At 41.0% G+C, this 13,906-nt stretch overlaps 1 protein-coding gene across 1 annotated transcript in view; it reads left to right on the top strand.

The window, feature by feature from the left end:
• Positions 1-13,735, top strand: part of LOC122690790 (A-kinase anchor protein 17B-like) — a 30,685-nt gene extending 16,950 nt beyond the window's left edge. Inside the window, exons 2-5 of the mRNA XM_043897732.1 lie at positions 3,370-4,160; positions 5,616-5,746; positions 7,486-7,717; positions 9,293-13,735. Coding sequence (XP_043753667.1) covers positions 3,405-4,160; positions 5,616-5,746; positions 7,486-7,717; positions 9,293-10,933 — 2,760 coding nt within the window. The 5' untranslated portion in view covers positions 3,370-3,404 and the 3' untranslated portion in view covers positions 10,934-13,735. The remainder of the gene's footprint in view (positions 1-3,369; positions 4,161-5,615; positions 5,747-7,485; positions 7,718-9,292) is intronic.
• Positions 13,736-13,906: the final 171 nt, after the last annotated feature.

The raw sequence follows: 13,906 nt of genomic DNA, 5'->3' as shown, positions 1-13,906 counted from the left end.
TCATTTCACTCTCTAGATAATGTTTTTGCAGAAGGAGCACATGTTTATTCTCATATCATCCCAGTTCAGTATTGCTGTCATAAGGATTTGTAGAACCTAATGTTTTAGATATTACTTTTAGTAAGTGTAAAGTGTTAGTCGCTCAGTTGTGTCCGACTCTTTGCAACCCCATGGACTGTAGTCTGCCAGGCTCCTCTGTCCATGGGATTCTCCAGGCAAGAATACTGGCGTGGGTGGCCATGCCATCCTCCTCCAGGGGATCTTCCTGACCCAAGGATCGAACCTGCGTCTCTTATGTCTCCTGCATTGGCAGGTGGGTTCTTTACCGCTAGTGCCACCTGGGAAGCTCAGACACTGCGTTTAGTGGCTTTTAAAAAACCAGTGTATACAAACTTTGTCCCCTAAAGGGAGTTGACTTGAGTGGTCTTTCAGGAACAGTGATAAAAGAATTCTGTGCCTATAAAGTTAACCAAAATTTAGCAGTAAATCTTGCCTGACAGTTTCCATCATCTGGCCATACATGTTTGGATTTAAATCTCCTTGAAGTTAACATTAATGAGAAACTCAGGTGATACAGACTGAATACATGCATTACATTAGAAAAGAAAATTCCTTTATTGAGAAGTGCTATTTGGAGTCAGCAAAGAGGAGCAGAAATCCCTAATTGCCAGTATCAGTGATCTTATGTTGGGACAGCCTAAGAGAGCTTGTTCACATGAAATGCCAGCAAGCACTCGTGTTTGGACATTTTTCTATTCCCAAAGTAGAGGGTAGATTCTCCTTGTCATTCACTAGAAGAGGCTGTTTTCTCTTCCCTTGATCTAAAAGTTCAATTTAGTGAAGGTCAACAGCCTGGAGAAATGAGAATAGATTATGTCTGCGTAAGACTTCGAAACCAACCTGGACGAAGGATGTTACATCAGTTGCCTGGGTTAGAACTGTCAGCTGGTGCATGTCCATGCATGTGCTACATGTATTTTCTCATGGCCCTGTTTCTGTGTCATCCCCAGCAGGTTTTTCTGCGACTTTATATTTCAGCTCAATTATACAACAGACTAGAGATTTGAAATCTTGGAGTGTTAATGTATTGTTGTTCAGTCGCTAAGTCACATCCAACTCTCTGTGACCCCATGAACTGCAGCACTCCAGGCTTTCCTGTCCTTCACTATCTCCCAGAATTTGTTCAAACTCATTTCCATTGAGTCAGTGATGCCACCCAATCATCTCATCCTCTGTTGCCTCCTTCTCCTGCCCTCAATCTTTCCCAGCATCAGGGTCTTTTCTAGTGAGTTGGCTCTTTGCATCAGGTGGCCAAAGTATTGGAGCTTCAGCATCAGTCCTTCCAATGAATATTCAGGGTTGATTTCCTAGGATTTCAGTAGGATTGACTGGTTTGATCTCCTTGCAGTCCGAGGGACTCTCAAAGAGTTTTCTCCAGCACCACAGTTCGAAAGCATCAATTTTTTGGCACTCAGCCTTCTTTATGGTCCAACTCTCACATCCATATGTGAGTACTGGAAAAACCATAGCTTTGACAAGATGGACCTTTGTTGGCAAAGTGGTGTCTCTGCTTTTTAATATTCTGTCTAGGTTGGTCATAGCTTTTCTTCCAAGGAGCAAGAGTCATTTAATTTCATGGTTGCAGTCACTGACCACAGTGATTTTGGAGCCCAAGAAAATGAAATTTGCCACTGTTTCCACTTTTTCCCCATCTATTTGCCATGAAGTGATGGAACCAGATGCCATGATCTTAGTTTTTTGAATGTTGAGTTTTAAGCCACTTTCTCACTCTCCTCTTTCACCCTCACCAAGAGGCTTTTTAGTTATTTTTTGCTTTCTGCCATTAGAATGATATCATCTGCATATCTGAGATTGTTGATATTTCTCCTAGCAATCTTGATTCCAGCTTGTGAGTCATCCAGCATGGCATTTCCCATGATGTGCTCTGCATATAAGTTAAATAAACAGGGTGACACTTTTCCAATTTTGAACCACTCCGTTGATCCATGTCCAGTTGTAAATGTTGCTTCTGTCCTGCATACAGTCTTCTCAGGAGACAGGTATGGTTGTCTGGTATTCCCATCTCTTTAACAATTTTCTGTGGTTTGTTGTGATCCACATAGTCAAAGGCTTTAGTGCAGTCAATGAAGCAGGAGTAGTTTTTTTTTTTTTTTTGGAATTACCTTGCTTTTTCTGTGATCCAACAGATGTTGGCAATTTGATCTCTGGTTCCTCCTCTGCCTTTTCTAAATCCAGCTTGTATATCTGGAAGTTCTTAGTTCACATACTGTTAAAGCCTAGCTTGAAGGATTTGGGGCATAATCTTGCTAGCATGTGAAATGAGCACAATTGTAAACTAGTTTGAACATTCTTTGGCATTGCCTTTCTTTGTGATTGGAATGAAAACTGACCTTTTCCAATCCTGTGGTCACTGCTGAGTTTTCCAAATTTGATGGCATATTGAGTGCAGCACTTTAATAGTGTTATCTTTTAGGATATTAAATAACTCAGTTGGAATTCCATCACCTCCCCTATCTTTGTTCATAGTAATGCTTCCTAAGACCCTCTTGACTTCACACTCCAGACTGTCTGGCTCTAGATGAGTGACCACACCATTGTGGTTAACTGGGTCATTAGGAACTTTTTTGTACAGTTCTTCTGTGTATTCTTGCCACCTCTTCTTAATCTCTTCTGCTTCTGTTATATCCTTGCTCTTTCTGTCCTTTATCTTGCCTCTCTTGTATGAAATATTCCCTTAGTATCTCTAATTTTCTTGAAGAGATCTCTAGTCTTTCCCATTCTATTGTTTTCCTATATTTCTTTGCATTCACTTAAGAAGCCTTTCTTATCTCTGCTTACTATTTTCTGGAACTCTGGATTTAGTTGGAACTCTGCACATCTTTCCCATTCTCCTTTGCCTTTTCCTTCTCTTCTTTTCTCAGCTATTTGTAAGACCTCCTGTATGGGCAAGACATTTAATTTTCCTAAATCCACTGAATGTCTCTATCTACAAAACAGGCTTGAAAATACTTACTAACAGGTTGCTTCAGGAACCAAATGAGATAAAGTAGGATAAACGATAGCCACAGCTTATAGTGATTGAGAACTTGTTGTGTGCGGGGCACTCTTCTAAGGACTCCGCCCATTTACTCCTTCCTAAAATCCTATTGTTTCTATTTTACAGTTAAGGAAACTGAGACACAGTTTATAGAAACTCTCTAAAACCTCTAAAACACATTAAACAAATGTTAGCTCTCACCTTAATTCTCCTGGTAGTGTATATTTCCCTATCAGTTTGACCTAAATCCAACAAATGCTAGCACCATTCAAAAGCTGAACCTGTGTTTCCCTCCCTTGGTACCCTAACAGTTCCTTTTCACCATCTCAAGTTTCCTGTGGATACCATGACGGTCACGGTGGTGTATGATAACTCAGAGGCCACAGAACTGTGCGCAGCTCAGCACCTCTACCTCAAGCCCATAGCAAAGCTGATGATCAATGTGTTGCTCCCTGAGAGCCCGGAACCCTCGAGACCCGTCTCTAACTGGGAAGTTCTGGACCAACTGAAGAGCCTGATTTGTCCTGACCAGTTCACCACTGTGCGGCTCGCCAAAAGCACCAGGGACTTCATCCGATTTGAGGGGGAGGCGGAAACGCGAAGCTTGGTTCAAATCCTGAAGGCCAAGTTGCACGGGAAGATCATCAAGCTAAACGGCTTGGAAACAGACTTAAAAGTCATGGTGACAGACGCCCAGGGAGAGTGGGAGCACTTCCCCAAGGAAAATGGGGCCACCTCGATGGGTGATGGGTCTGAAGAGCAGGACCACGATAAGAGCCCCAATTCCATATACTTCGAAGGCCTGCCCTGCAAGTGGTTTGCTCCCAAAGGTTCCAGTGGAGAGAAGCCGTGTGAAGAGATCCTTCGGGTGGTCTTTGAAAGCTTTGGGAAGATCAAGAATGTAGATATCCCGATGCTCGACCCCTACCGAGAGGTCATAACCAGTGGGAGCTTTGGGGGGTTCAACTTTGGCTTGCAGACGTTCGAGGCATTTATACAGTACCAAGAGTCAACTGACTTCTTAAAGGCCATGGAGTCCCTCCGTGGGATGAAGCTGATGCTTAAAGGAGATGATGGGAAAGCTCTGGCATGTAACATCAAGGTAAGGAGCAGCCAGGGTATTATAAAAAAAATTTTTTCCCCATGGTTCAAGTGGTCTTGAGTAAAAGCTAGAAGGAAGCCTCTGGAACAGATTTCCTTAGACCACCCTGGAGGCTCTGATCAAGAGCTTATGTAAAGATTTATGTTGTCATTAATAAATGGGTGTTTTCTGGGGACCAAGTATCATCATGATTGGGGCATTCTCCTACTGTCAGCCATGCTGCCAGCTGTGGCTTGAAGTGATGGTTGTTATAGTTCGGGGCTCTGCCCAGCTCCTTGGGGAACATTTAAGGATTCTTCATGGTCCTTATGGAACTATCTCATATGCTTCTTCTGTTTGACAAGTTGCTGGGAAAGGGCAACATGCAGCTTGAAACAAGAAAGGCAGTTTATTCCCTCTTTGCTATTGGGGTCACAATTTACTATACTTTAATGACGACTGTCAGGTAAATTCTAAAACATAAGCCCAACAAACCTGGCTCCTTTCCTTTCAAAGTCATTCTGTCTATCTAGCATGAAGACAGCTTCATGACTGTCTGAATGCCTGGTCATCTTGTTCTTGAAACCTTAATGCAGCTAAACCCTTTTTCTCTAAATCAGTCTTTAGTGTGAATTTGAACTTTCAGCTTCAGTAGCTTCAGGGGTGTGTGTGTGTCTATGTGTGTGTGTGTGTGTATGTTGTGTGTGAGGCTACTTGGGTTAAGATATATGTTTGAAAATTATGAGCTATTCAGTCTGACAAAAGATCTAGCAAATGCTATAACGACCACCCACATACCACTGCAGCTTAAAAAATAAAGCATTACCAGTGGAATGAGAACATGTTCCCCTTTGTGTACCATCCTCAGTCAAGGCTGCTCACTCCCCTCAAAGGTAACTGTGATGGTGAATTTGGTGGTTGTCTCTCATTCATATTTAAATAGCTACTTCTGCATCCTTATATTTTTTAGGCAAATTTATTTGTAGTGCCTCAATCTGACTTTTACTTTCTTTTGAGATTTGCAAAGTTGTTTAATAATCACTATAGTCAGATCTTGTATCTCTTTTGGTCAATTTTCCTACATCTTTGCTCCCCCCACCCCATTTCTGGACTGGTTTTGTCTCTGCTGACTTAAAAAATATTATTAATATCTCAGTTAATCAGTATAACAAACCAGAAGCAATATACTCACATACCTTAGAACTTGTGTCCATAAGGGCATGATGATGCCGCATATGGCTGTCAGGTGAGTTCCTCAAAGGTTCTGCCAAAGAAAGTTCTAGAAACCCCACAAGAACAGTTTGAGAGATGACTGAGAGTCAGTGTAACTGTCTGGGTACTGGGATGCATCGAAGGCATTTTTAATTCACTTGGTTTGGCATTGCCAGCTACAGATTAGTTTTAGCTCTCTGGTCTGGGACATATCCAGCCAGCGGGCAAACTTTTCTAATGATACTTTGAATTGTTTGAGAGCAGGTTATGTTTGATACAACAAAACACTTCAGCGAAGGAGCTATAAAGAAGAGAAATCAAGAAAGACTGAAATTACAAGAGTTGGAGGAAGAGAGGAAAAAAGCAAAGAGAAGAGAAGAGGAAGAGGCTGAAAGGTGAGGAGACCAAGTTCAACAAAGAGCGTTGTTGTTGTTTTTTGTCTACTTTTTAAACTTTTGATTATGGATTTATCTCTTCAGGTGAATGGGTTCACTTAATAGATAGCATGATGGGGGGAGCAGGAATTGGTGCCCATTAGAAAATTGCTGTCTTTCCGTTACACTGTTACAAAACCAAAAGGAGAAAGCAGTGAAAAACAAGATACTTTAAAAGTATGCTTTTCAGGAGGAACAAGTAATGAGGAATAGTAGGACCAACCAGATTAGGTTGTCTAGGAGTTAATAATCATTTAAAAAAAAAGGCCAGGTACTTTTAGCATGAAAATTCTAGCCTGCCAACTTACAAGTTTCACCAGTTTACCTAAATTTACCAAATATTACTTTGCCTATCCATTGAAATTTTGGGGAAAATTCTTTTCTGTTTTGGAAAAGATTTTCTTTCATAAGATGATCCATAATCAAACTAACCCAGAAAGATCTGTTGAGACCATTTTTCTTGTTGGCTCAAGTTCTTTCTGTGAATTTAAGGAGCCTCTGTATTTACTTCTTTGAGCTTACCATTGTTTCCCAGTTTAGGAGCTTGAGACTAGAAAGGGCCATTGGATTGTCAAGGGTTTGCCAAGAAGGGACAACTGGACGGGAACTACAGGGCTCCCCAAACCAGTTTTACCTTCTTCCTGGCTCCTCCCCTTGCAGGTTTATTCTTCCAGCCTTTTATGCAAATTTAGGAGTTTAAGAGTAGTTTTCCATGTGCCTCTCAACGTTTTTTGGTTGGCAGAGTGCTAGGAGTTACTTAAGGTCATGGCTGTGAAACTTGGCCAGAAGCTGATCCCAGTAAAGGTAATGATTCCTCCCATATTTCCAGATCGATCATGCAGTTGAGCTCATCCTCCAGTTTGGGGCTTGGTCATCTCTCAGGCAATTGTCCTCCCCTGCCCTTCCCCCACCCCCCAGGTTTCCATGCTTCTATGAGAGCCTAACCAAAACATCTTAAATATTCAGAAAACAGCAGAAAAATAAGCCCAGATTCTTCTAAACCAGCCTGTTTTTATGATAATGTACTGGGTGGCTCAGATGGTAAAGAATCTGCCTGCAATGTGGGAGACCCAGGTGCAATCCCTGGGTTGGGAAGATCCCCTGGAGAAAGGAATTACCTGCTTCAGTATTCTTGCCTAGAGAATTCCATGGACAGAGGAGCCTAGCAGACTATAGTCCATGGGGTCACAGAGTGTCAGACATGACTGAGTGACTAACACTTCACTGTGTTAAGGAGTGTGCACCAAAGACCAGTTCTCACCTTTAAGATTTTCTGAATGCCTTGACTTACTTTCATTTGTGTCTGTGTGACCAGCTCAGGGAAGGTTTCGATCTCAAGAGAAATGGAATCACCCCTGCGAAAGCTAGATCCCATAGTCCCTGCTTTTGGTTTGAGAAAGTTGGAGGGTGGGGGGAGGGGTTGAGGCCCCTCCTTTGAATTCAGTGGTCTTCTTCGTTTATTTTTTAAATACACTCTCTCTGCATGAGGTCTCCTGTACATGTTTCTAACTGACCAACTTAGTTACGCATCTCTCCCCTTGACTGATAGTCACAGTGTCTTTTGTCTAATGTTGAGCCCTGGGGTGTTGTAGCTGGAGATTTTGGGGAACTCCTGCCAGGGAGGAGGTAGTAGGGAGGAGAGCAACCTGTTTGCCCAATAAACACCTTCTGAAGGGTTCACTCTCTTAATCATTCTCCAGAAAAAGAAAAGAGGAGAGGAAGGTCCAGGAAAAGAGGAGAAAGGCCAGAGTCAAGAGACGCACCCAGAAGGAAAGGGACAGGCACCGGCAAAGGAGACAGAAGGACAGTGCCAAAGTGGAGGCCCAACCAGGGTCCAACTCTTCCGAGGACCTGGAGAAGAGGAAGATCCCACTGACCCAGAGGCAGCTGGAGGCCCTCTACCTGATGCGGGCACTCCTGAGGAAAATTGTAGTAAGGCTCTTGCCCCATTGTTTTTTGGTTTGGGTAGCTAGTGACCTCTCTGAGTCATCATGGCCTTTACTTTGAAACAGCAGCCTATTGTTTAACCAGTGGCTGTGGAAGACTTACTGTATTTGTTGAGGTTTGTTTTCAATAGGCTGGTCTCTAACAACCACAATTTTGCATTGACCAAAGGGATACTCAGATTCTCTGAAGGGGTTGGGTCTCACCTCCACCATCTGGCGTGCACGCGCACACACACACTTTGTTTCTCAACTTTGAGATGATCTAATTTAGAGCAGTGTAGCTTGTGCACCTACTGTTCTAAGCTCCTAATGGAGGTAACAGAAAACACCAGGAGGAGGGATGTGGACTTTGTAATCCTTCATTACCTTTCGCTGGCCATTCATCAGTGACAGGACTGGATGGGAAAGGAGGCCCTTGAACAGACATGTTAGTCTAGTCTTCAACTGTTTGCTAAGGAATATCTCACATCACAGGCCAGTTGTTTGGAGAGTTTCAGTTGGGGAAGTTTTTGTTCTCCCACTTACTGACCTCCTAAAGATAACCAGACTCAGCAGATGCCCCAGAGTAAAGACCAAAGTGTTCATTTGAAAAGCCACATTCAGCGTTCTTAAACACCAAGAGTGAATGGCATTCATTTTCGGTAGATTTGATTTTAGATATATTTGCCATCTCACCTGGTTTTTTTTTTTTTTTTCTAATTGGTATGGCCCATCAAACTGCATGAAATCAGAATCAGAAAAACCTCACATTTATTTTGACAATAAGGCAAGCTGGATCTTTTTTAGTTTGCCTTAATGACTGCCAAAAGTGACTTCTTTTGAAGAATTCCTCTCTTTCAATGTGTGTGGTACCAAATTTGAATCCCAAGTCCTGGGTTAGCTCTGAGCCCTGATTTGTGCTGAGTGTCAGTGGGAGCTCAGTACAAGCTCTCCCAGCAGGGTAGGGGCCATAGGCCACACCTTTCACCTGCCCTGCAGTCATGGACAGCAGAGAGCACCATTGTCACAGCCATATTTTCTACTTGCTATCTTGTTTCCAACCGAGGTGGGCAGGTCGGAGGCATGCTCACTTGTAATCCATAGGAAGAGGCCGGAATAAAACCCAAAAAGGCAGTTCGGCTTTTACAAAGCCAACTGACCCTTTAAGACACATATTTCACCCACCAGTCTTTTCTTGTTCTAGGACTGTAGCCCCAGGGAGCACTATAGAACATTTCTTATTCCTCTTCATGTTCCCACCCTCGAGCACAATACCTGGAACAGTAAGTAGACCCATCAATTTGTGAACAAAGGAAAAAAGGATTATGTGCTTTTAAAGGTATGTAAACCGGGGTGCCTTTTAACATAAGGACAGGCACAGACCTAGTCAAAGCAGCTCCTATTAGATGGAAACATTTAATTTTGTACCTCCTGTTTCTTCAGTGTGCTATTATTCCTAATTTGGATCTACCCTAGGTGTAGTTAGAAACCTCTTCAGAACAGTACTATATCGCCCAGTTTTCTTTGAGATTTTTAACCTGTTGAGCTTTTCATGTGAGATTTTTAACCTTTATCTTTGAAGGAGTCTGAAGAATTTTACCCACGGAAGGCGAATGTTGCAGGCTCCAAAGCTCATCATGCTCCGGAGACTGTGTCAGGAACTCTGAAGAAAGAAGAACCAAACACTCAGTATCTTCAAAATCAGGAGGAAATGCTAAGATACCACGTTTCCAAGTCAGATTACAAACGTAAACGAAAAATGAAGAAAAGGGCTAGAGCTCACTTACGTAAATCTTCCCACCACCTTGGGGGAAAAAAAATAAGATATTCAGCAAGAAAAGAGAGAGCTGGAAAATCATTAACTGACGAATATAATAACAGTTTGAGCTGTGACCAGAATTCCTTGCAAATTATAGTGACTCAAAGTCAATATCTTGAGAAAGAAGACCAGCATGGTTCTAATACCTCCTATTCTTCCAGATTCGTTGAGAGAGACCATAGCAGGAAACAGAAGATCTATGAAACAGATGAATTTATTGACTATCTTTTAAACCATTATCAAACTCCAGAATATGCCCGCATCTGCCTAGAACCAAGTCACATAACAAGCACATGTCAGTGGAAGAGAACTGTCCTTGTGAAAGGAAATAGCTTTCAAATCAATTTGAGAAAACATAAGCATCACTCAAGCAGTTTGAGCCAAATGCAACATCTAGATAGGAGAGAACAAGTACAAGAAGATGATTTCTGGACAAATCTTTCTTGGGATCCTGAGCATATATCACAAAAGAAAAGAAAAATGGATTATGCTGAAGAATGTACAAAGAAGTTTAAGCATCATTTTAAGGACACAGCCAGTAAAGCTGGTGATTGCCTGTCCCCAGCTGATGAAAAGAGCCATCTTTTGGAAAAGACTCAAGCTTACCAAGTCCAGGATCCCATATCCACAAGTCAAAGCCAAGTTTCCTCATCTAAGAGGTCAGCAGACTTTGATTTGAAGTTGAGAGATTTCTTAGAGGAAATTAGCAGTGATTCTGAATGTCTCAGTGATAATCTTAGTGTAAACAAAGAGAAGAAAAAGAAGTCTGTGGCCACGTATGATAGCTGCCCAGAAAAGGGATGTATTGATGCTGATGAAATCATCACTTGTGATACAGAAATTATGTCAAGTCAGCAGGCCTTGTATGCAGAGGGGAAACATGATGGGGAGGAAAAATACTCTGAATACAAGCTTAGGAAACCAGGCCGGAGGTCCACTTATGAACTGAGATGTTCGTGGCTTGAGGGTAAAAACAATTCCATTAGAAATGAGAACAGCAACAGCAAAGAGAAGGAAATACTGGCCCCCCAGTACTTATTTGATGAAAGCCAACACCACAAGTCCAGTGCCAGTGATCAGTTAGACACTGTCATAGGAAAGAGGAGGCAGTTTAGTGACAGTGCATTTGACCACAGAGTCAACTATAGGCTCTTTCAAGTGCCAGTAACATCATCAAAAAGTGCAAATGCTTCATATTTGTGGGGTTTTCCCAAAAGAAGAGAGATACCTTGGAGGTCAGAATATAACTGGGATGCAGGAAAGATGAAAAGACGTGAGTATTCTGGAGATTTCATGCTGAATTCTGGTAGTTACTACATTAGACATAATAGTCTGGAGCGCATTGACTACAGAAGCTATTTAAGAAACAACTTCACCAGTTCTTTTTATTTTCAAATGTTTTGAAGGTTTCTTAGATCAGGAAACCCTTATTCACAGTAAAAATCCGCAAAAAGAAAATTTAAAACCAAATGTAGCTATGTAGCTAGCAACTACAGAGCAAGAGAGCAAACACTTAGGAGCTTGAGCAAGGTCAAATGCAAAACCTTGCTTCTCTTGCCAAAGTATAAAGCATAGATCAAAGTGTGTGTGTGTGTGTGTGTGTGTGTGTGTGGCAGATGTGTTGGCAAACTGGAAACACCAAAATCCCAATTCGAAAACTTGGTGAAACAATGTGCTTGCAAAACTTTCTTATCTAAGGACAGACATTTCTACAGCTCAATTGCAGCTTTAATTTGGTGCCACCAAAGGAGCAAATTAACATCGAGAGGAGTTAAGATAGCCCTCTATGGCTCTTCAGCTGTCGTAACATTATCATTTAACATCATTTATCTTCAAAGGGATGGCAGCGAATGCATAAGGATCTTTCTACTTGTTCTTTGATTTGGTTGGAACACCATGTGCAGCAACAAACTTTCCTGACTTTTATCTAGAAATACCTATAGATAGAAGAAGAGAGATGACACCTAGAAGATACACTGGACTTATTCATGACGTTAGAGGGTTCCCTGAGCATCCACCAGAAGGAAATTAATCTTACTAATATGTTCATAGGACTCAAAGAGTTGTCCTTTTAGAAACAAAGCCTTGGAAGAAGAATCTAAAAGGTGCTCAGATTGTCTTTTGAGGCTGACACAGAGAGTGGACCATTAGCAGAGTTGTTTTTTTTGGAAGAACCCCATGTCATTCCATCATAGAAAAGCAACAGGATTGAAGTGATACAACTTGGGATTTGCCAAAGGAAATATTGAATGATCCTGGGGCACCAAAAATGGCACTTGGGAAGAGAGGATGTGAGGGTATTCCATTTCAGGTTATGTAATCCTTTCACTCAGGGTTGGGTGACATCAGTTTGTAAAAAGTCACTGAATATCCCCAAACTGACTTTTATAAAACAGTAACAAGTGCCTCCTCAATCCTCAATAATGCCATGGAGTTAGGAAGAGTCAAGGGTAAAGCCCATACTTTTCTAGCAGGGGGAAAATTGTATGTGTGCAGAATTTGTAAACTCTTAACATAGGCAATTTATCTTTTTACCTACTGGTTTTGGACTCCTTGAATATGTTTTTAAATTGAGATATTTTATAGATTCGTAAAGACATACATCTTAATGCAGTGCATGTTCTATCGAAAGCTCGGCTGACTCATTCTGCCTTATATTGGATTTAGGAACTCAGGGGGGGGGCAGTAGATGACTTTTTTTCTTCCAACAAAACTATAGCTGACATGGCAATTGAAGACCTCAATGAGATTAGGCTGCCTGCAGCGGGGAAATGTGTTTTAATCCACAAAGTAGTGGAAGGCAACATTTTCATATTACATGATTCATTTCAAACAGTCCTAACTTGATAGTCCATAGAAAAGGACCAGCTGGTCAAGCCAAAGTAGGACACCAGTCAGTGTGGCTGCCCAGAATAATAAGGCACGATGTGTGCTTGTAATTAGACTCTAGAGCAACCTGATATCTGAAATGCTTAGAAAATCTTCAAATCATTCATTTATTTGTTGGCTTTCTTGTATTCAATTCTACTTGCAAGCCAGTGACTCTGCCATCAGAGTCACACAAGCCATCAACTAGGCTTGGCTTGTCCAATCTGAAAAATCACTCCTAGGACGAGTGCCTTTTCTCCTCTAGGACTAGCAATGACTATTAATGTTCAGAGTACTATTGTCTGGAGTAGCCTTTAAATTATAACAGCTTGTATTTTGTCAGACAACCTGCAGCAAGCAGGTATTATTCTTTTCCAATGAGACCCAACCTCCCTATTTTTTTCATGTTTCATGCCCTTGAAACAAAGAACATTATGCGTTTGTAATGGAAAGCAGCTATGCTTGTTTTGGAAAAAAGAAAGAAAAAACAACTCAATCTCTTCTGTCATTTGATAATTTTTCTTTGCAGAGATTTTAGGCATGAAAACAATTTGCTGCTCAGTAACCAGACATAAAAAAATATATTGCAGAATACAGCATGTGCAATTAAAAATTTTTTTTGTATAATTGAATTGGTGCTAAGTCACTTCTATGTAATATTTTGGTCTAAATACCATCCTGGGACCCAGGAGAAAGTAAAAATACTGGTTTTGTGTTTACTTTCTATACAACCTTGGGTTTTTATGTCTTGTGGTAATGCATTCTAGATTTGAGTAAATCTCTTTTTTTGGTGTGTGTAGGCCTTAAACAAGGATGAGAACAATTTCTCCTGAACATTTCAAATGGATGGAATGATTTAGAACTGAAAATGTGATACTCACTTTCTGTTAATTAACACTGTTATTCTTTGTTGTGCTGTTATTTAAGTGGTGCAAAAGTTTTCTCATATCTTTTTCCTATGTCCAATGAAGGGCCGGAACTTTAATCTGTGTCTTTTTAAATAGGTGTTTTCATGTTTTTCCTTGTATGCGTTACTAATAGTGCTTTAAGATTTAGCTCAAAGTCTGTTAATGTGTTTTTGTTACATTTGTTTGAATTCCTCAGGTAGAAAGCCATTGTAACCTGATAATTTTGAACTTAAGAACCAAATACATGTATTTTCATTTGTTGCAAGACTGTTCAAAATGTTCACTTTTAAATGTTGATAATTCCACTTTGTGGGGGGGTGAGATTTCTACCTGTAGTATGCTGCTTTGCACTAACATTGCTGCTCCTTTTTGTCATTTGCATTGGTAGAGAAATAATACATGTTTGATTTTCAGATATATTAAAAATAAAGTTGTCATAGTATAGAGTCTTTGTTCATTGACCACATGTGCTGGATAGAATATCACACACCTGCAGTAATATTTTCTTTGAAAATATGTCTGGTTTCACTACTGTTTTGAGGCAACTTCTCCCTTTATAGTGCCAGTTAATGGCAATTGACTGTCAGAGCTCATGAAAATG

The sequence above is a fragment of the Cervus elaphus genome, chromosome X, assembly GCF_910594005.1.
Source record: "Cervus elaphus chromosome X, mCerEla1.1, whole genome shotgun sequence".
Taxonomy (NCBI): Eukaryota; Metazoa; Chordata; class Mammalia; order Artiodactyla; family Cervidae; genus Cervus; species Cervus elaphus.
This window is presented reverse-complemented; position numbering and strand designations above follow the sequence as displayed.